The sequence below is a fragment of the Engystomops pustulosus genome, chromosome 10 (assembly GCF_040894005.1).
Source record: "Engystomops pustulosus chromosome 10, aEngPut4.maternal, whole genome shotgun sequence".
NCBI classification, from domain to species: Eukaryota; Metazoa; Chordata; class Amphibia; order Anura; family Leptodactylidae; genus Engystomops; species Engystomops pustulosus.
Genome location: NC_092420.1, coordinates 9,094,198 through 9,118,218, shown reverse-complemented (window position 1 = coordinate 9,118,218; position 24,021 = coordinate 9,094,198). Strand labels below are relative to the sequence as shown.

Here is a 24,021-nt window from a genome sequence, read left to right as displayed (position 1 = left end):
TATTCTTGTACATAGGGGGCAGTATTCTAGTAGTTATATTCTTGTACATAGGGGGCAGTATTCTAGTAGTTATATTCTTGTACATAGGGGGCAGTATTATAGTAGTTATATTCTTGTACATAGGGGGCAGTATTATAGTAGTTATATTCCTGTACATAGGGGGCAGTATTCTAGTAGTTATATTCTTGTACATAGGGGGCAGTATTATAGTAGTTATATTCTTGTACATAGGGGCAGTATTATAGTAGTTATATCCTTGTACATAGGGGCAGTATTATAGTAGTTATATTCTTGTACATAGGGGGCAGTATTATAGTAGTTATATTCCTGTACATAGGGGGGCAGTATTATAGTAGTTATATTCTTGTACACAGGGGGCAGTATTCTAGTTATATTCTTGTACATAGGGGGCAGTATTATAGTAGTTATATTCCTGTACATAGGGGGCAGTATTCTAGTAGTTATATTCTTGTACATAGGGGGCAGTATTATAGTAGTTATATTCTTGTACATAGGGGGCAGTATTATAGTAGTTATATTCCTGTACATAGGGGGCAGTATTATAGTAGTTATATTCTTGTACATAGGGGGCGGTATTATAGTAGTTATATTCCTGTACATATGGGTCAGTATTATAGTAGTTATATTCTTGTACATAGGGGGCAGTATTATAGTAGTTATATTCCTGTACATAGGGGACAGTATTATAGTAGTTATATTCTTGTACATAGGGGGCAGTATTATAGTAGTTATATTCTTGTACACAGGGGGCAGTATTCTAGTTATATTCTTGTACATAAGACCCTGCTCCTGTATAACTTTCTTCTTCCCTCAGTAATTGTATGTTCTGTCACAGTATAAAGCGCTTTCCCTGGATCACAGCGGTCTGGTTGTCGTTACCAGTGTAATTGTGCCCTCTAGTGGTCAGCAAGTAAAATGACTTATTCTTATCCCTTCATATAGTTATCCATATCCACTGTTGTACTCCCTGCAGCCCGTGTTATGTATCGCCCCTGAAGTGCTCCATAGCACCTACCCCCGAGACACTGCTGTAGCAGATTATTACTACATTACTTCATCACAGTCCTGCTGCTACTAACATACACAAAGATCTTATTATTCATCTCTCCAGTGACAATACATAACAAAGGCTACACAGAGCACAGCAGTGTGAGGATACACTTAGGGATTTATGTTCCAAGTTTTTAGCTTCTCCATTTCACAGTCCTGCTGCTACCTACATACAGAGGCCTTACTACACATTTCTCCAGTTTTTCAGGGTCGCACTAACCGTTGTCCTGGGCAAATAAAAACTTGGGGGCAGAATTAGTTTTCAAAGGTTTTATTGAAAAAAAAAATGATAATACCCATCAGCTCTGCTCCAAACTGTACAGACGTATTACCCGACCGATGACTGCAGTCTATGAGGAGATGTCCTGTTTGTGTTCATGCTCATGTAATTGGAAAAAATTAAAATACCTCCTGAGGGTGGGGGGAGGGGGATGGAGAGAAAACCAAAAAAACCTGTCCTTGCACATTGTCCACAATTTTATAAAAATGGGCCGAAACTGGTAAAAAGAAAAAAAACATGATAGTGTTTGTGTGAGGACGTCACTGGTGAACGGACACCAACCGTTCGATGTGCCTGACCCCCGCAATCTGAACCGAGTCCTCTGAGTCACATGATCAGCGCACATCTCGGCTCTGCAGAATGACCGCATAAAAGAAAACACAACGCAATGGATTTTTTTTTTAGAAGAGAAGGGCGCCCATGCTGCCGACCTCGCTCTGCTCCTTGACGAAGATCTCAAAGTACTGGTAGATGATGGTGACGGCCAGCAGGATACCGGTTCCAGAACCGATGGCACCCAGGAAGTCAGCGAGGACGGAGAGCGCTCCGATACAGAGACCGCCAAAGGCAGCGGCTGTGGGGATGTACCTAGAGAGGGAGGAGCAAAATATGCAAATCAGTACAACACATTCAGATCATATAGTGCCAGGATGGCGATCACTACTGGATGTACTGATCCGAATGCAGAGATGTAGACGGTCTGTGACATCCAGAACTTAGACCCCCTGCTAGGGGGAGCAGTGTATTTATATGGGCACAGATAGTACTGCATCCCAGACTCAACTTTATTGGCTACTAAACAAACATCAGAAACAAGATAACTAGTGGAATGGGTTCAGATATTACACGGTAGGGAATACAAAGACTGGACCTCACTGCTGCATCCAACGGATCATGTGACCAGTCACTGCTTATACCAAGACCGATTGGGGTAACAGATCATTGAAGACTAAGTGGGACCTGGGACCGTGGAATAGCTGCTTTATTAATAGGGCAATATTTATATATTGCCCTACAGCAGGACGGGGAGCTGTGGGTATATACAGCTAGAGACTTCTAGAGTCTTGGACAATTTTCTCCTCCGGTCCATTTAAGTGACCCCCATCAAAACAATCCTTAGAGTCCTGCATAGTTTAAGAAGGACAAATACATTTTAAAATAAAATCTCCCTTTAATGAGGATTTCTTCTCGTCACTGTCTATAGCTGGCGGCAGCCTCTCACCTGTTCAGCTCGTGCACCATGGACGTCTCCCGATGGCCTCTCATCACCATCTGCTGCTCTTTAAGCTGCTTTGCAACCTGCAGACAACAGCAGCGTCAATACAACCATTCATAAGAGACCGAAGAGGACAATTATAGTAGAACATGCACAATAATAGACCTAAACACTAGGTATAGGATCCAGCCACAGCATGTCTAAGACAGCAGAGTACTCTGTGCCCTGGTGCATGTGTATGCATATATATGTGACTAATTCTGCTTATATGCTTAGCCTAATATCCATGTATCCTCCTGCACCATAAATGGAGGCCAGCACTTACGTCCTTTGCAGATGAGCCGGAGACTTCAATCCAGGTCTTGGAGAAGAAAGCGCAGGAGCCCAGCATGAACACAATGTAGACTACAGCATGAACCGGATCATCCAGTACCGAACCAAACGACTCCGGCGGAGAGAGGTAATAGCAAAGTCCACCCACAGGATAGGCTCTGGCCGGTCCACCGGTTGAGGTGTCCTAAACATTGAAAGGGGAGGTTAGATAAGATTGAGATATGCTACAGAAGACGCGCAATCCTAACTTGGTTTAAGCATAAGTTAAGGTTGCAGGAGTACTGATCCGTAGGCGCTATTTAAAAAGTATTATTATTATGGATACTTACAGACCAGGTCCCCAGGAGGTTGACGAGGAGGTTTCCACTGAAACGTGCAGAGAGCATCTGAGAGATGACGTACAGGTTAGAGACTAGGGCGGACTGCAGGATGATGGGGATGTTGGAGGTGTAGAACAGCTTGATGGGGTAAGTGTTGTACTGTCCACGGTAACGTGCAGACTTGATGGGGAGGTCAACTCTAAAGCCCTGGAATACACAAAATACATTAGAGTCATATATAGGACATGCCCATGATATAGGATTTAATTCCCCTATAGCAGCGATCGCCCACAGAAATTGTAATCTTACACATTATGTGACCCAACGCACCTGGAAGTATATCACTACAGCGAAGACAAAGATTGTGGCGATCAGATTCATCAGGTTGGGCAGATTTTGGCGATAAAAGGCTTCCCGGAGGGCGCGGACCTTATCAGTACGCGTAGCGAGGAGATGGAACAGAGCAATGATGGCTCCCTCAAACTCTGTGCCTGGAAAATGAAGATAAACACAGATCAGAAGGAGGACTTCAATGATCTTATAAAACACAGGGCTCATCTGACTAATGCACAATTACAACTCCCAGTGTGTCTCAGGGAATGCTGGGAACAGTAGTTTTGCTACCTTTGGAGTCCATTGTATTATATCAAGGCTCTTGTATGTGTTCTTATGTATGTCCTATCTCTTACCTCTGCCAGTGTTCACTGTGGTGGGGCTGAAAGCTTTCCATACAATGGTCTCACAGATATTAGTAGCAATGAAGAGAGAGATACCAGAGCCCAGACCGTAGCCCTTCTGTAGAAGCTCATCCAGAAGTAAAACGATAAGACCGGCAACAAAAAGCTGGAGGGAAGAAATGCATTTGGGTTATTCCAAGGACATAAGGAATTTATATATAGGTTAGAAGTTGGACACGCTGGTTTACCTGGATAGTGATGAGCAGACAGATGCCAGCACCCATCTCAGAGGGGTCTCCATACATGCCAGTCATGACGTACACAATAGCTTGGCCGATAGTGATGATCATACCGAACACTGGGGGGGAAGGAAGAAATAGGTTTAGTAACAAGTCAATGAAACAAAGATCTAACATCATATGTACCTGGACATATATCTTATAGGACTGACTTACGTTTCTGGGCTCCGTTGAAGAGGGCTCTGTCTTTTGGTGTGTCTCCAACCTCAATGATCTTAGCACCAGCCAGGAGCTGCATGATCAGACCAGAGGTGACGATGGGAGAGATACCCAGTTCCATCAATGTACCTAAGATACAAGGAAGACCATGTTACAAAAACATTGCATGTTCTGCTGATCCAGTACCCACTAAGAACCTGGCAACGCCATCATCAAGTATCTCACTGCCCATACAATGTACGGACTCTGTTACTTACCTCTGTTGGAAGCCAGGATAACTCTCATCCAATAAAAAGGATCTGCAGAGTCTGAAGACATTATACCAAAGAGAGGAATCTAAAAAGAAAAACCAAACAAACCCAAAACAATTAATTAAAGATGAAGAATGTATTTCTATTGGCTGTGACAAGGCAGCGCTACTGCCCCCTACTGGACACAGCGACGTGGCTATTGTGCCACTCACTGCCTAACAGGGAAACTATTACTGATCACTTATATCATTTGGATATATGTCTGACGAGGTCTCATCCATCTCAAAGCACAGTGCTGTACATCGTTTAGTGGCTTTGCTTGGTATTGCATCTCAAAAGCATCAACTTAAATGGGACTGAGCTAGATATATAACTGATGGATGCGATGACCACGATATGCAACACACGGATGTGACGTCAATGGCCTGTGAATGGGAGGCAGCGCTTACTGGAACGCCACGGTTGTGCTGATCTATCAGCGTGTGGACCCTATGACTCTCCTAAGGAGTCACAGGGTCATGGAATACCCCCCTGACGCACTGTGGAAGGAGGAATATGCTACACCACCCCGCTGTCCTTACCTGGCAGCATACTAAGAAGATGAACAGGGTGATCGCCGTCCATAATACTTTTTCTTTAAATTGGATCTGGAGAGAAAGTACAAAAGTAAATAAGTAAATCTCATGTAAACATAAGAAGCGGCAACGTGGCACTTTGTGTTCCATATACAAGAACATCCAGGTGCCACCTACAGCACTAAATAATCCCCCATACAGAGTGACAGCAGGTGCCTGGGGATGTCCTTAGTCAGCCCTGGTGATGATGGGGCTTGTAGTCCACATGGTAACACAGAAGAATCACATGGTATTATCTCACCACACAATGTCACGTACCTTTCTTTCTGGCTTTTGGATTTCTGGCAGGATTGCACAGAACGGTTTAATTACTTCAAGAAATTTGACTGTCGGGAGAGAAAGAAAATTGAGTTTTAGTCATTTTCCGATAAACGGATTATGATTACGTACAAATCTGCTGCAGTATTTTACATGAGGACACAGGAAGCATTAATCCCGGGAGGTCTGGGGCTGATGTTTATATCACTGCCCCCCTCTTTAGGGACACAGCTCTGGTATAAAGCTCCGTTCCCGCACTGTATTACATACAGCTGATAAGCCGACGTATCAGAGAGGAAACAAATATTTGTAGAAGCGCGGCCTGAGGACTGACGTGTGCCCGGTGATAGCAGATAGCTCACTGCTGTATGTACACGTCCATTAACGACCCAGCAGATCAGCCAATATCCGCAGAGGACAATCACTGTATTTAAAGGGATTGTCAATGTTAAGAAAACATGGCTGAGCTCTTTCCAGAAACAGCACTAAACCTGAGCACAGTTTGTGGCTGAAGTGAATGGGGATGACCTACAATACCTGAAGAGACGCCACAACCCATGGAGACATGTAGTGCCAACCATTTTAAGGTCATACATATTAGACCTAACGTTGCTAAACATCTGGATGTGTGGGCGTCCAAACTCGACCCCAATGTTAATATTGAGGGAAAGATTAAATGGTTAGATGTCAGCCCAAAGAGCACTCGGCCCACAGCCATATAAAGGTGGTCACACCAAGTGTGGTCTTCGGTCCATGCAGTTTGTCCTGTTATATGGCAGAGGATGGGACTCCATGTATAATTCAGAGTTCTGGCCTCTGTACGGGGATGGTCCTTATAACAGGATTCACTGACCAACCGCAGACATGGATTATAGCCCTAAGGACAATAGATACTTTCTACTATTTGTTGGATATTTCACCCATGACCAATCCCAAAAAGATCGTCCATCCTTTGGCCTAGTGTCGCAGAACCTGCTTGACCAATGTGAAGGACTATGACATAGGCTATAATGTTGCTGCATCTGTAGATCCCTGTTCATTCAATAGTCGCTGATCCATCAACTTACTTCAATATGAATTCAATTTAGTGGGGTTGTCCAGGAATGGAAACTATTATGAACATATGGGGGGCAGTTTTTGAAAAAAAAATCTATAATTTGTGATATTCCAGCACAACCCTATTCAAGTGAATGGGGGTGACCTGCAATACCAGGCACAACCTGTGCAGAGTTGTAGTGCTGTTTCTATCAAAAACATAACCAGGTGTGAGGTCCCTCCGGGAACCTCCATATCTACACATAGACCAGTAGTGATGGGAGAGAAGTGTAACTTACATTATTTTTGAGCTGACCCTGCTACTGGGTAAAAATGGTTCAACTCTGACCTCCCCTTTAAAGACAGGTCATAGATTCTCACTGCTCCTTCCAATGACTCTGCAAGCCCAAAATGGCCAGCGTGTTCTTTAAAGGAAATCTACCACCAGGATGAAGGATTGTAAACCCAGCACACTGACATGCTGGTGTGACGCCCCTTTAACAGGTTCTATTCTTATTTAAGCTTCTTATTCCCCATGTTTCTTTTTAAGGCTTTTAAAATTCTGCAAATGAACCTGAGGGACCCCAGGCTCCGTAAGCGTTACTGGATCCTGGAGACCCTCAGGCTCATTTGCATACATTTTAAAGGCTTTTTATCTTAAAAACAAAGGCATAGGAGGCTGAAAAAAGAGATAGGTGTCCTTTGAGCTTGTGGCAGCTAGGAGTTGTAGTGAAATAGGTGGTGCAGACTATGCAGGTGATGAGGGAATGGATCAGGATTTGGAAGGAAAATATCACATAAGATTTATCGAGTATCCTCCCTACTAGATGACGTTACACGGCCTGGGGCTACATGCACATATTTCTACATCGTCTTTGCATGTTGTGAACACAGGAGTCACAGCTCTATGCAGCATAACCTACACTATATCTAGTCCTGGTGTGAGGGGCTGCTGGAGACTAATAGTCCAGGGACCAGAGGGTGAGAGCCAGGCATTGGCCATTAGTTGTTGTCTTGTGTATTTCTTTTAATAAGGAATTTACAAATGACAATTTCCTTTTGGGTGATTAATAAAGTTCTAATCTATTAGTGCATGGAGTCAGTGCAGCATCAATTGTAGAGACGGCAGAAACCCAATGATGTAATATTCCCTTAGTAGTAGGACATCTTCTTCTATAGAGTCCATAAGCATCACTGGGACATATGGACGGACCCTGCAAACCAGAGACTCAGGAGATGCTTCCATATTACCCCAGGGAGTTATTAATCCTCTCTAGTTCATCATGGACACAGACAGAGGAATCCCTAACACAGCAGAGGGCAATAACCTGCCCATCATCATATACAACCTTATCTTGTCCCTAAACGCGGATACAAAACGCGTCCCTGAGGGTAATGGGTGACACAGCCATGGTCATCACTGAAAAAGTATTCACACCCTTCAGTAACTTTATATTGAGGAGGAATCTGTGTGTAGTGTGTATAGAGGATAAGCTGTACGTCCTACACGAGCCGTATATACACAAGCTCTATATGACCTATATATAGGCTCCATTCATACCTGTAGATAATAGTGTATCCTATGTATATGTAATATATAGTATGTATAGGTGATGCCCTTTATCCCTGTGTATATATAACATTACCCTATAGCTGAACACAGTATATACTTGTATAGTATGTGCAGTATTTATATCTGTGTGAACAGTTCTATATACACAATAGCTGTGTGTATATACAGTATATGTATAGTACCAGTATATACCGTATACATAGATGTGTGTATATACACATGTATATGTACAGTATATATGTATAAAATGTATAAAAGTGTATCTACATACACATATAATACAGTATGTGTACAGTGCTGGTATATACTGTATACATGTACAATAGATGAGTAATATATACAATATAAACGTGTACAGTGCCGGTATATACTGTATACATGTACAATAGATGCGTATATACAGCAAATATGTACAGTGCGGTATATACTGTATACATGTACAATAGATGTGTAATATATACAATATATACGTGTACAGTGCCGGTATATACTGTATACATGTATAATAGATGTGTAATATATACAATATATACGTGTACAGTGCCGGTATATACTGTATACATGTACAATAGATGCGTATATACAGCAAATATGTACAGTGCGGTATATACTGTATACATGTACAATAGATGTGTAATATATACAATATATACGTGTACAGTGCCGGTATATACTGTATACATGTATAATAGATGCGTATATACAGCAAATATGTACTGTGCCAGTATATACTGTATACATGTACAATAGATGTGTAATATATACAGTATATACTGTATACATGTACAATAGATGTGTAATATATACAGTATATACTGTATACATGTATAATAGATGTGTAATATATACAGTATATACTGTATACATGTATAATAGATGTGTAATATATACAGTATATACTGTATACATGTATAATAGATGTGTAATATATACAGTATATACATGTACAGTGCGGTATATACTATATACATGTGTGAATGCTGTGTATACTCCCCGCTGGCTGTGGCCTCCATTACTCCTCTGCTCCCCGGGATGAGCTCGGTCCCTTCCCCCGGCTCGGAGGCTCCTCTCCCCCTGGTTCCCCCCCTGGAGGCGCGGCGGATACTCACTGCCCATGGCCGGAGCGGGTGTGGGGCTGCAGGGGCCGGGGTGCTGCGGTCTGGATGCTCGGCGCTCTCTCTTCGGACTGACTGGCCGCCGCCGCTCTCAGCACTGAAGAAGCTCCCTAGACACGTCACCGAACACCGCTCACCCACACGTCAGTCACCGGAAGAGAGCGAGCACGGCCACTTCCGCTTCCTGCCACGCTTAGCGGCATTCCACAGCAGGACGCTGACTGGACGCTCGGGCGGCCATCTTAGGTGCTGGCAATTTAACATCGGATAAGTCTTAATAAATACGAGTATGGAGACAAATGCCAATCATTCGGTAAGTGCAGTGAACGGGAATGAACGGCGGCTCTGAAATTGTGACGCACAGGGGAATTAGTGCAGGTCTATGAAATAATCCCGCCTTCCACGTGCCCTCTTCTAAGATGTCGGGTGGGTGCAGCTCGAAGCCTCTGACGTCATTTCCGTCCCGAGTTTAAAGGTTGCAGGGGGAGAGCGCTGACTAGCGCTTCTGTGATTGGCTGGAAGAGAGTCGTCATCGTCCGGAGCGGGGCGGCCATGTTGGTTTTGGGCAGTTGCAGGAAGAACACGTATCTGTTGTGCTGTATTAGAGGAGGGGGCCCTGGAGCTGATGGGGGAGGATAAAGTCAGATATTATGTGATTATTGTAATATTCCCTGCAGCATTAGTGAGGAGATTACGGAGAGCTACGAGATTATTGTAAACTCTATTCACACCTTGCGGAAAAGATGGAAAAGCTGTAAAATCTCCTCTCTGTGGTGTAAGCTGTGAGGGGGCATCCACCAGATCGGTGTCCGCAGCAGTTTTTTTGCAGCAGATCATTTGGGACGTGTTCACATTGTATGGAGCGGAGCGCTAGTCTTACTATTGCAGGCTGCTATTAATACATGTGTGCGACCCACGGATCCGTGGCCCTTCATAGTGGCCAGTGTTATGTGAGATAACACGCTGGTCACCTTATATCCTATGGCAGCGCTTCCAGTCTGCGGATCGTGGGGTCCCAGAGACTGGATCCCCTGCGATCACAATGTGATAACATATCGTGACCCCCCCGCCATCACACATCGTGACCCCCCCGCCATCACACATCGTGACCCCCCCGCCATCACACATCGTGACCCCCCCGCCATCACACATCGTGACCCCCCGCCATCACACATCGTGACCCCCCGCCATCACACATCGTGACCCCCCGCCATCACACATCGTGACCCCCCGCCATCACACATCGTGACCCCCCGCCATCACACATCGTGACCCCCCGCCATCACACATCGTGACCCCCCGCCATCACACATCGTGACCCCCCGCCATCACACATCGTGACCCCCCGCCATCACACATCGTGACCCCCCGCCATCACACATCGTGACCCCCCGTCATCACACATCGTGACCCCCCCGCCATCACACATCGTGAGGGCCCAGTATACAATCCGTATCATTCAGGTCTCTGGTTATTCTAAATGCAGACATTTCTTTGCACTGAGACGGCACCGGGGAACAAAACCCCGGACTCCCTGGAGCACAGTCCTAAAGTGCACTGTAAGTGGAGTGTGAGTGCACACTTAGCTGGTGTGATTCCCGGTAGAAGTAGAGAAGTTTGGATGGTAAACACTGTTGGGCGTCCGTACACCCTGTGGTCTGGCGCTGCGCCATGTGTACTAATTGCTGGGCTGTACCCGCTATACGAAGGAATAGTAAGAACATGCGCTGCATGTACAGGACAGCAGCAGTCAGGACGCAGGCCCAATACTTGGTATTGCCAATAAAATCCCCCAAAATGCTGTACAATGTATAAGAACCTATAGACTGATACAAATAGTATATTGGAAACTTACAGAACTTTCCATGAAAAAAAAAACTATCCATTTTCAGAAAGTGGACAAACCCTTTAAATGTTTAGGTTCTGAGCCTAACTGGTATAAACATGACAAAAGAGAACAGAACCAAAACCATACAGAATGTACGAGCGACAACCCACATACAGAGACTCGCCAGGATCTAAGAGGCAGGAACCAAGGTTCAAGGTTATGAGCTCAGAGAAGCTGCGGCTGTGCTCAGGTTATCGCTCTAGTGCTCTGCTCTACATAACACTTGTGTACAATATAGCACTAACACACAGAATGCTAGAATTACACATCTCTCCAGGGACTATACCGGATACTGGCTGCACAGAGCACAGCAGTGTGAGGACACGCCCCCAGTGCACTTGTAGAAGCTACAATCCCGGAATATAAATCCATATATCACAGTCCTGCTGCTGCTAACAACATACAAAAAGGTCTGGTTACACATCTCTCCAGGGACAATACATAACACAGTCTTGGAGAAGGTTGGAGTATGATATGGCTGCCACTACGTCTATAGGCTCCTAGCCAACGACTAGACAGGTACTGCCCTATAATATCCAATCCCCGCATCCACAAAATACAATGTAACCCAAAAAAGAAAGCAGAAGACCCGTATAATGGACTTGAAAAGAAAAATAAACTTTATTAGAAATATACAACTACATACAATAAATGGGACACCATTAAAACCATCTAATATTACACCACAGGGTGCAAAAATGCCACCCAGGGCCTAGAGTCATGCATCAGGCCTGTACCCCTATAACCCCGCAGCCTAAATATACTAAAACAATGGCCCAAGGAGAACACAAAAAGACGGAATATGGAGTCACAGGGAAGTAGCCCTTCCCCTTACCCCTGAGGAAGTCGCTCAGGGTTTCTTTGCCTCCCCCTCCTCACAGCTTCTTACTAGGTCTATTTTGTGTATAAAGGCGGTCCCCTACTTAAGAACACCCGACTTGCAGACGACCCCTAGCTACAAACGGACCTCTGGATATTGTTAACTTAGCCCTGGGCTACAATGATCACCTGTAACAGTTATCACAGGTGTCTGTAATGAAGCTTTATTGTTACTCCTGGTTCTTATGACAACCCAACATTTTTAAAATCCAATTGTCACAGAGACCAAAAAAGTTCTGGCTGGGATTACAATGATAAAATATATAGTTCCGACTTACAAACAAATTCAACTTAAGAACAAACCTACAGAACCGATCTTGTATGTAACCCGGGGACTGCCTGTACATCCAACTTTGGGTGTTCTTCTTTTTGGATTTTATTTGCAGGCTATACCTGGTTACTTGTTTATGTTACATCTATTAGCTCCTTGGTATGTAGGACTTCCTCCATATTCCGTCTTTTTGTGTTCTCCTTGGGCCATTGTTTTAGTATATTTAGGCTGCAGGGTTATAGGGGTACAGGGGCTATGCATGCCTCTAGGCCCTGGGTGGCATTGTTGCACCCTGTGGTGTAATTTTAGATGGTTTTAATTGTGTCCCATTTATTGTATGTAGTTGTATATTTCTAATAAAGTTTTATTTTCCTTTTCGAGTCCATTATACGGGTCTTCTGCTTTCTTTTTTGGGTTATATTGTATTTTGTGGATGCGGGGATTGGATATTATAGGGTAGTGCCTGTCTAATCGTTGGCTAGGAGCCTATAGACGTAATGGCAGCCATATCATACTCCAACCATCTCCCAGACTGGAGAGATGTGTAACCAGACCTTTTTGTATGTTGTTAGTAGCAGCAGGACTGTGATATATGGATTTATATTCCAGGATTGCATCTTCTACAAGTGCACTGGGGGGGGGGGGGTGTCCTCACACTGCTGTGCTCTGTGCAGCCAGTATCCGGTATAGTCCCTGGAGAGATGTGTAATTCTAGCATTCTGTGTGTTAGTGCTATATTGTACACAAGTGTTATGTAGAGCAGAGCACTAGAGCGATAACCTGAGCACAGCCGCAGCTTCTCTGAGCCGGTAACCTTGAACCTTGATTCCTGCCTCTTGGATCCTGGAGTCTCTGTATGTGGGTTGTCGCTCGTACATTCTGTATGGTTTAGGTTCTGTTCTCTTTTGTCATGTTTATACCAGTTAGGCTCAGAACCTAAACATTAAAATGGTTTGTCCACTTTCTGAAAATGGATAATGTTTTTTTTCATGGAAAGTTCTGTAAGTTTCCAATATACTTTTTGTATCAGTTCCTTACAGTTCTCTAGATCTCTGCTTGCTGTCCTGCTATTGGACACTTCATTGTTTACTTCCTGTGGATAAAAAGCGGTGCCTGGGCATGTGATGTCACACAGGTGCACGGCTCGTTATATCCCTGGTCATGTGATGTCACACAGGTGCACTGCTCGTTATATCCCTGGTCATGTCTCACAGGTGCACGGCTCATTATATCCCTGTTCAATGTGGAAAGAGCACAGCGTCCCGGCACCATACGACCAAATACTCCTACTCCGGTCGACACGGGTGAGGGTCCTGTTCATGTGATGTCTCACAGGTGCATGGCTCATTATATCCCTGTTCATGTGATGTCACACAGGTGCGCAGCTCGCCATAAAACTGGTCATGTGATGTCACACAGGTGCACGGCTCGTTATATATCCCAGGTCATGTGATGTCACACAGGTGTGCAGCTTGTCATAAAACTGGTCATGTGATGTCACACAGGTGCACGGCTTGTCATCCCTGGTCATGTGATGTCTTACAGGTGCACAGCTCGTCATAACTGGTCATGTGATGTCACACAGGTGAACGGCTCGTTATAACCCCGATTATGTGATGTCACACAGGTGCGCGGCTCATATCCCTGGTCACATGATGTCACAGCTCGTTGCCTGAACATTGTATGACAAGGGATGTATAAAGAGCGTTGCAACTTTGTGGCATCGTATGAGCAGGGATATATAACGAGCCGTGCACCTGTGTGACATCACATGGCCAGGGATATAGCGAGCCGTGCACCTGTGTGACATTGTATGACCAGGGATATAATGAGCCGTGCACCTGTGTGACATCACATGTCCAGGGATATAACGAGCCGTGCACCTGTGTGACATCACATGACCAGGGATATAACGAGCCGTGCACCTGTGTGACATCACATGACCAGGGATCCAACGAGCCGTGCACCTGTGTGACATCACATGACCAGGGATATAACGAGCCGTGCACCTGCGTGACATCACATAACCAGGGATATAACGAGCCGTGCACCTGCGTGACATCACATGACCAGGGATATAACGAGCCGTGCACCTGCGTGACATCACATGACCAGGGATATAACAAGCCGTGCACCTGTGTGACATCACATGACCAGGGATATAACGAGCCGTGCACCTGTGTGACATCACATGACCAGGGATATAACGAGCTGTGCACCTGTGTGACATCACATGACCGGGGATATAACGAGCTGTGCACCTGTGTGACATCACATGACCGGGGATATAACGAGCTATGCACCTGTGTGACATCACATGACCAGGGATATAACGAGCCGCGCACCTGTGTGACATCACATGCTCCTATGAAGTTTAAGTGGTGCTCCCCACAGTGTCGGGAGTAACATATTGACCCCCTATCCTTAGTATTGGGGTATTTGGAGAATATGGCTGCGCATTTACAGCAACATCTGCTGATTTTGCAGCAGTTTCACCCCTTGCTTTACTGTTGGTATTCCTTACAGGCCTCAGATAGCACAGAGCGCCCCTTTAAGGATCTAGTGCTGCATCCATGGACATGAGATCCTGGGGATATGACTGAAGTGAATGACGCCGCGGCTCCGTTGATATAATTAAACGCTTCGTCTGTGGTTAATAATGGAAGGAGATGGAAGCGGCGGCCATTGGGGAATCAGTGGAAACTCCAGACTAATTATAACTGAGAGCTATTTGGAGGAATTCTCCATGGTGGATGATGGAGGATGCGGCGTCTGTATTAATCACTTCTGGCTCATTAGATGTAATTACTATGGAGGGCGATGCATTACATGCAGTGGGGCCATCGGGACGCTCATATGTCACATGCAGGGTGCAGGCGGCTCTGGTGATGCTGCTATATCTGGGGACCACAGGGGGCGCTGCATATTTCATATAGGAATGAATGGAATCCTCACACAATCTACAATACTACCAAATAACCTGGACCACAATGTGCCGAAATATGACGAGTGATATACACCGCCGCATGACTAGACAACGTTATTCCTCATGCAGGTGACTACATTTGTGGCCCATTTTGTATGTGGGCATTAGAAATAATCAGCACCACGTATAGACCACAGCGTCAGGGTATGGAGATGGTGGCCTTTAATTATCTGATATTACGTCGTTATCCCAAATTAGCTGTAGTATCTCTAACGTGTTGGACAGAAGGAAGAAATCCACACTGTGTGGTGTAGTGATCCCCTGCAGTCACTAGATGGCAGCACAGTCCTATCTTGGGTTTCACTAAACTTTCTACAACACCTGAATGTGCCCAGTGTTACACAGGAGAGGAGTCGCAGGTCATAGGGAGGTCCTGTAGGAGGCACGCAAGACTTTTACAGGAACCTGTCCCCACGACCCCTTTATTATTCCCCCCATGTCCCCATAGACGCTTGTAAGCACATTCCCAAATCTTTTTCATTATGACTCTGCCTTTTTTAAGTTGTAAAGAAAACTTGTATCAAAGATTAGTCTCTTGTAGTCAGTCTTGTCACACAGGTGCACGGCTCATTAAATCCTTGGTCATGTGATTTGACACAGGTGCACGGCTCGTTATATCCCTGGTCATGTGATGTCACACAGGTGCACGGCTCATTAAATCCTTGGTCATGTGATTTGACACAGGTGCACGGCTCATTATATCCCTGGTCATGTGACGTCACACAGGTGCACGGCTCGTTACATCCCTGGTCATGTGATGTCACACGGGTGCATGGCTTGTTATATCCCTGGTCATGTAATGTCACACAGGTGCACAGCTCATTATATCCCTGGCCTTGTGATGTCACACAGGTGCACAGCTCATTATATCCCTGGCCTTGTGATGTCACACAGGTGCACAGCTCGTTATATCCCTGGCCTTGTGATGTCACACAGGTGCAAGGCTCGTTATATCCCTGGTCATGTGATGTCACACAGGTGCACGGCTCGTTATATCCCCGGTCATGTGATGTCACACAGGTGCACGGCTTGTTATATCCCTGGTCATGTGATGTCACGGGGGTGCACGGCTCGTTATATCCCTAGTCATGTGATGTCACACAGGTGCACGGCTCATTAAATCCTTGGTCATGTGATTTGACACAGGTGCACGGCTCATTATATCCCTGGTCATGTGATGTCACACGGGTGCATGGCTTGTTATATCCCTGGTCATGTAATGTCACACAGGTGCACAGCTCATTATATCCTTGGCCTTGTGATGTCACACAGGTGCACAGCTCATTATATCCCTGGCCTTGTGATGTCACACAGGTGCACAGCTCGTTATATCCCTGGCCTTGTGATGTCACACAGGTGCAAGGCTCGTTATATCCCTGGTCATGTGATGTCACACAGGTGCACGGCTCGTTATATCCCCGGTCATGTGATGTCACACAGGTGCACGGCTCGTTATATCCCTGGTCATGTAATGTCACACTGGTGCACGGCTCGTTATATCCCTGGTCATGTGATGTCACACAGGTGCACAGCTCATTATATCCCTGGCCTTGTGATGTCACACAGGTGCACGGCTCGTTATATCCCTTGTCATGTGATATCACACAGGTGCAAGGCTCGTTATATCCCTGGTCATGTGATGTCACACAGGTGCACGCCTCGTTATATCCCTGGTCATGTGATGTCACACAGGTGCACGCCTCGTTATATCCCTGGTCATGTGATGTCACACAGGTGCATGGCTTGTGATATCCTTTTTGATATAGCTTTTGGTTTACCTCTGTTTGCCTCTTACTTCCCACTTTTCATGGTAAATGACATCTTGTATGACAAGACCATGATACTTTACCAACCCCTTTGAGTCATCTTCTACACAGCGACAATCCGGGGAATTTTTGGACGGGGACTTTAGTGCAGGATCAGATCCCCCATCAGGAAAAATAGTTGTTTTATTCCATAACCGGGGCCACGCAGGAGTAGAGGATGGAGTCGGCTGTAATACCACATCCAGTCTAGCAGTGTGTCCCCTATAATATGGCGTCCTGGTCCTACACATATACAGTATAACCCTATACATCCCCTTTGATAAGTAGTGGGATGCAGCATCCATCAGTGTGATCGCTGATCTGATTGATTGCTTTGGGCTGTGCCCAATAGATTTGAAATTTGCAACATTTTTGGTAAATTCTAACATTCCCAGAAATAACCCAGGGCTCCTTGGCGACCTCCGGATCTGTCACACGTGTATTTTTTTCCGGGAATAATGGCGTGACATTAGAGCGTCCGCCATTATGATCGCGGCGGTATCCCACCAGGCTGCATCTGTCTCCGTGTTTATGTGAAACAACAGAACCTATATTCTCCGCTCCTAATTACATAGCAGCAGCGTATGGAGAGTTCTCAAGAATCAACTGGCAAGACGCTTCTATAGCGCGCACCCCGCCAAGAAGATCCGCGAGCTGTCATTATTACACAGGGCACTTAAAGGGGAAGTACACTGAAAATGGAAGATACAAAGAATCAAAAATACGGATGGAGTAGAATTTGTCGCTTCTTATCAGGGTAAAGGGGAACCTGTTACCAGATTTAACCACATTTAAAAGGGGTTTTCCCACCTAACTTGCTGACTGGTGGAGGTCTCAGTGATGAGACCCCCACAGATTACGAGAACAGGGGGGGGGTGCCGTAATGAATAGAAAGATGGCCGCACATTGGAGATTGCCAACGCGGCGCTCGATATTCTAGTATTTCCTCTTTTATATGACATCTCATCCTATTACTTCTTCAAGCCTGGAAGATGAGTCTCATCTTAAAAATGTCACCAGCAGCATGTTTCTAGGTGCTATAGAACTAAAGAGGTAAAATATGACTATTGCTCATTGCCGCATGACTTTGGAGGAGAGTTTTTTTTTAATAGGTAAACGGGTGAGATTTCACTTGATAAAGGGAATTCGAGAAAGGACATTTCACCTCCTACAGGAGGAGGATGGGAGTTTGGTGGGGTAGATTAAGGTGACAGGTTCCCTTTAAGAAATTTCTATTCAAGACTTTGAGAAATTTGCCATCAATTTTACTTCTTCCCCCCCATTTCTCCTGGTTAGTGAGAGGGGTTGCTGCTAACTTTTCCTTCCCACTAGACGCCTTTTTATCAGTGAGAGGAAGTAATAGAGGAAGTAGAGAACTTCTTGTCAGCGAGAGAGGAAGTAGCTATCTTTTCGTCAGTGAGCGTGGGCATGGCTTTCTTGTCAGTAAGCAAATAAGTAATTATTCTCATCATAGAAAGTAAGTAGCTATATTATTAGCTTCTTCCTCTCTCAATGCCATCTTCTCATCAGTGACCAAAAGTATCTTGTCAGTGAGTGAGGAAGTAACTAGTCAGATCAATGAGAGGGGACAGTTATCATTTTCATCATTGAGTGAGGAGCTGTCTGTTTTAAGTGAGAGGGGAAATAGCTGTCTTCTCATCAGTTAGAGACCGTAGAGAGGAAGTAGTTATAGTCACAGGGAGAAAGAGGAAGTAGCTATCTTCTCTGCAGAGAGAGAGGAAGTAGTTGGCTACTTCCTCTCCCTTATGAGGAGATAACTTATCTTCAGGGAGATATGAAGTAGCTACTTTTACACTGATCAGAAGATAGTTATTGGCTCATCAGGGAGCGAGGAAGTAGCTATCGTCTCATCAGGGAGAGAGAGGAAGTAGCTATCGTCTCATCAGGGAGAGAGAGGAAGTAGCTATCTTCTCATCGGGACGAGAGAGGAAGTAGCTATCGTCTCAACGAGGAGAGAGAGGAAGTAGGTATCTTCTTAATGGGGGGAGAGAGGAAGTAGCTATCGTCTCATCAGGGAAAGAGCAAGTAGCTATCTTCTCATCGGGACGGGAGAGGAAGTAGCTATCTTCTCATCGGGACGAGAGAGGAAGTAGCTATCTTCTCATCGGGACGAGAGAGGAAGTAGCTATCTTCTCATCGGGACGGGAGAGGAAGTAGCTATCTTCTCATCGGGACGGGAGAGGAAGTAGCTATCTTCTCATCGGGACGAGAGAGGAAGTAGCTATCTTCTCATCGGGACGAGAGAGGAAGTAGCTATCTTCTCATCGGGACGAGAGAGGAAGTAGCTATCTTCTCATCGGGACGAGAGAGGAAGTAGCTATCTTCTCATCGGGACGAGAGAGGAAGTAGCTATCTTCTCATCGGGACGAGAGAGAAAGTAGCTATCTTCTCATCAATTAGAGAGGACATCGATATCTTCTCAACTGTGAAAGCTATATATCAGTTATAGGGAAGTCTCTTTCCTCCTTCTACAATAAAAGCCTCTATAGCCTGTCACAGGCAGGTTTGTACTGGCCCACCAGAAGATCCTCCATTGAGCTGGACATATGACGCATTATAGTTGGCCTCCTTCAAGGTCCACTAGAAGACAAACCTATTTGTGGAATCAATCGCGTGCACTGGGGGATATTATAGCGTAATGTAATAGTATGAATGAGAAGAACCTATTAATGACACATCCTACAAGGGGATGTACAGGTCCATGGATGCTGGGTGGTACCTGCACGTCCCCCTGTGCTATGGGAACCCAGCATGAACCTGTAACTGGTACATATGAAATCAAGGCTAGAGCTTCCTACATGTAGCAGTTGTATTGTCTTCCCTGTAACTACATTGAGGTTATGGAAGAAGACACACGGACAATGAAGTAACCTGTCATAGACCCATCTCCTCCATATTCCAGAATTGTCTCTTCTCAGATTCCAGCAGATGTTTCCATTTTATGTGAAATGACCGTGCACAAGGCCTGTAATCACAATGACCACATGATCGCCTCCACCACATCTGCCGGGAATGATGAATGACCAGCATGTGACTACTTAACCCCTGAGGAGACGGCTCACTTAATGCACATAGTAAGATATTCCTGTCGTGGGCTGAGATAGATTCAGGACACGTCTCTGTATCTCAGGAGAGGTGACATTCTGTGGCTTCTATGTTTCGAGTTATTTTTAATATTACATTTTTCTTGTATAAAAACCATCGCAATATTCTGACCTGAAAATACTGCTCCAGGCTTTCTTCAAGAGATCCGGCTGGTGTATGGAGTCTTAAAGGCAATGTTACATGGGGGGAAAAGGGGCACAGTTACTTACCCGTCCGGCGGAGTTCACCGAAAGTGCATTGTCCGTGTATAATGCGCTGTGCGGGGAGTCACTAAGATCCTGCGCCCGATATCCTGCATGTGTCGCTTCCCCGCTCAGGTCCCCGGAGTTCACCTTCTTCTTCCTGGTGCATGTAAGTGCATTGTCCGTGTATAATGCGCTGTGCGGGGAGTCACTAAGATCCTGCGCCCGATATCCTGCATGTGTCGCTTCCCCGCTCAGGTCCCCGGAGTTCACCTTCTTCTTCCTGGTGCATGTAAGTGCATTGTCCCTGTATAATGCGCTGTGCGGGGAGTCACTAAGATCCTGCACCCGATATCCTGCATGTGTCGCTTCCCCACTCAGGTCCCTGGAGTTCACCTTCTTCTTCCTGGTGCATGTAAGTGCATTGTCCCTGTATAATGCGCTGTGCGGGGAGTCACTAAGATCGTGCGCCCGATATCCTGCATGTGTCGCTTCCCCGCTCAGGTCCCCGGAGTTCACCTTCTTCTTCCTGGTGCATGTAAGTGCATTGTCCGTGTATAATGCGCTGTTCGGGGAGTCACTAAGATCGTGCCCCCGATATCCTGCATGTGTCGCTTCCCCGCTCAGGTCCCCGGAGTTCACCTTCTTCCTGGTGCATGTAAGTGCATTGTCCGTGTATAATGCGCTGTGCTGCGAGTCACTAAGATCCTGCGCCCGATATCCTGCATGTGTCGCTTCCCCGCTCAGGTCCCCGGAGTTCACCTTCTTCCTGGTGCATGTAAGTGCATTGTCCGTGTATAATGCGCTGTGCGGGGAGTCACTAAGATCGTGCGCCCGATATCCTGCATGTGTCTCTTCCCCGCTCAGGTCCCCGGAGTTCACCTTCTTCTTCCTGGTGCATGTAAGTGCATTGTCCGTGTATAATGCGCTGTGCGGGGAGTCACTAAGATCCTGCCCCCGATATCCTGCATATGTCGCTTCCCCGCTCAGGTCCCTGGAGTTCACCTTCTTCTTCCTGGTACATGTAAGTGCATTGTCTGTGTACAATGTGCTGTGCGGGGAGTCACTAAGATTGTGCCCCCGATATCCTGCATGTGTCGCTTCCCCGCTCAGGTCCCTGGAGTTCACCTTCTTCTTCCTGGTACATGTAAGTGCATTGTCTGTGTACAATGTGCTGTGCGGGGAGTCACTAAGATTGTGCCCCCGATATCCTGCATGTGTCGCTTCCCCGCTCAGGTCCCCGGAGTTCACCTTCTTCTTCCTGGTGCATGTAAGTGCATTGTCCGTGTACAATGTGCTGTGCGGGGAGTCACTAAGATTGTGCCCCCGATATCCTGCATGTGTCACTTCCCCGCTCAGGTCCCTGGAGTTCACCTTCTTCTTCCTGGTACATGTAAGTGCATTGTCTGTGTACAATGTGCTGTGCGGGGAGTCACTAAGATTGTGCCCCCGATATCCTGCATGTGTCGCTTCCCCGCTCAGGTCCCCGGAGTTCACCTTCTTCTTCCTGGTACATGTAAGTGCATTGTCTGTGTACAATGTGCTGTGCGGGGAGTCACTAAGATTGTGCCCCCGATATCCTGCATGTGTCGCTTCCCCGCTCAGGTCCCTGGAGTTCACCTTCTTCTTCCTGGTACATGTAAGTGCATTGTCTGTGTACAATGTGCTGTGCGGGGAGTCACTAAGATTGTGCCCCCGATATCCTGCATGTGTCGCTTCCCCGCTCAGGTCCCCGGAGTTCACCTTCTTCTTCCTGGTGCATGTAAGTGCATTGTCCGTGTATAATGCGCTGTGCGGGGAGTCACTAAGATCATGCACCTGATATCCTGCATGTGTCGCTTCCCCGCTCAGATCCCCGGAGTTCATCTTCTTCTTCCTGGTGCATGTAAGTGCATTGTCTTGCGACACAATTTGAATCTTAAATCCTGCGCTCAGACCGAATCAGTCGGTTTCGACCCCCGGCCCACTGCCTTGATTTCTGTAGCATGAAAGCCGGCGCCGATGCGCCACAATCCGATCGAAGGTGTGATCCGCGACCCTTAGGGTGATGCCACACATGGCATTTTGAACCCATTTTTGGTCCGTTTTTAAGCAGTCCATTAAAAAACGCATGCGTTTTGACAGGTTTTACCAATTATCTTAATTAAATCTGGTCAAAAACGGATGCGGTTTCAAAAAAATGCGTTAACATGGACGGACTACTTAAAAACGTACCAAAAACGGGTTCAAAACACCATGTGTGGCATCACCCTTACTAAATAAGCACATTTACTTACCCAGTCCTGTCCCGACGAGCATGAAGTCCGGCGCGATTCACTAAGATCGTGCCCCGATATCCTGCATGTGTCGCTTCCCCGCTCAGGTCCCCGGAGTTCACCTTCTTCTTCCTGGTGCATGTAAGTGCATTGTCTTGTGCCACAATCTGAAAGTTTAATCCCGCGCTCAGTCCGAATCAGTTGGATCGTCCGACGGCACGCCCCCTGATTTCTGTCGCATGGAAGCAATCTGACCCTTAGTAAATAAGCCCCAATGTATGCATATTACCTCTCCTCTGAAAGGATGAAGTCAATGTTGCCTACGTAAATCAAGGTGTGATAAGTTATTGCTTAAATTGCTGTATTGGCACCTTGCAAAAAAATATGCAGGTTTTGGTTGTAATTTGGGCATCTGATGTCTATAAGGTTCGCCATCAGTGGTATAGGGTATACAGAGCGAGCACTCCCACCTGGGCGCTATGGACCCCCTGTAATGTAAGATTATACCAATTCTAAATGCTACAAGGCGGGTGGGGAGCGGGTTAGAGATTTGGAGTTTGGATCCAGCATCTTCATGTTAACGACCCATTAAAAAGTCTTCACAGCAACATCTCATGCTCAGCTGAAGCCACCATGACTGAGGACACAGCTTCACCAAAACCATAAAAAAGCCACTTCTGGGGATTTAAGATATGTCTGTATAAAATGTCACCTCTCCAGAAGGTCCCGTGGTGGTGGGAGCAGGTCCCGGGGGTTCAGTCTTGCCACCAGACAGACATCATAGGAGTCGTGCATAGGGGCCCTACTACACGCCACATTCCACTGGTTCTCCCAAGGGTCCAACTCCAAAATTTCCTTGGTGATCACCTCATGCCGATCTGTAAAAAGAATATAAAGATATAATAGTAATATATAATCAAACATTAGGAATCCATATACTGTATATAGTGACCACAGCAGGAGGTCCTGGCATCACAGCAACGGCGGATCCTAGTTACATTGGGGCAGATTTACTTACCCGATCCATTCGCGATCCAGCGGCGCGTTCTCTGCGCTGGATTCGGGTCCGGCCAGGATTTAATAAGGTAGTTCCTCCGCCGTCCACCAGGTGGCGCTGAAGAGCATCGGAACGCACTGGAGTTCACCGAGCCGGGCTGAGTGAAGGTAAGTGCAAGCTCTGCAACAATTTTTTTTTAAAATGCGGCGTTTTTTCCGAATCCGTGGGGATTTTGTTCGGCCACGCCCCCCAATTTCCATCACGTGCATGCCAGCGCCGATGCGCCACAATCCGATCGCATGCGCCAAAATCATGCGGCAATTCAGGGGAAATCGGCGCAAATCGGAAATATTCGTGTAACACGCCGGGAAAACGCGAATCGGGCCCTTAGTAAATGACCCCCATTGTAT

The 24,021-nt window shown here is 46.1% G+C and overlaps 2 protein-coding genes and 1 long non-coding RNA gene across 3 annotated transcripts in view; 1 reads left to right on the top strand and 2 right to left on the bottom strand.

Annotated features, from left to right (window-relative positions):
- The window catches only part of LOC140104603 (uncharacterized), a 213,273-nt gene that overhangs the window by 54,638 nt on the left and 134,614 nt on the right, over positions 1 to 24,021 (top strand). The window lies entirely within an intron of this gene.
- On the bottom strand, positions 1,327 to 9,397 carry SEC61A1 (SEC61 translocon subunit alpha 1). The gene is made up of 12 exons (XM_072126741.1): positions 9,217 to 9,397; positions 5,500 to 5,567; positions 5,188 to 5,253; positions 4,613 to 4,691; positions 4,353 to 4,484; positions 4,146 to 4,255; positions 3,910 to 4,063; positions 3,551 to 3,711; positions 3,230 to 3,427; positions 2,893 to 3,084; positions 2,574 to 2,650; positions 1,327 to 1,939 (listed from the first exon to the last, which is right to left on the bottom strand). The coding sequence occupies exons 1-12, from the start codon at positions 9,221 to 9,223 to the stop codon at positions 1,753 to 1,755; spliced, it is 1,431 nt and encodes a 476-aa protein (XP_071982842.1). The 5' UTR covers positions 9,224 to 9,397; the 3' UTR covers positions 1,327 to 1,752.
- Positions 22,849 to 24,021, bottom strand: part of KBTBD12 (kelch repeat and BTB domain containing 12) — a 61,631-nt gene continuing 60,458 nt past the window's right edge. Inside the window, exon 6 of the mRNA XM_072127948.1 lies at positions 22,849 to 23,492. Within this exon, the coding sequence (XP_071984049.1) occupies positions 23,323 to 23,492 (170 nt within the window). The 3' untranslated portion in view covers positions 22,849 to 23,322. The remainder of the gene's footprint in view (positions 23,493 to 24,021) is intronic.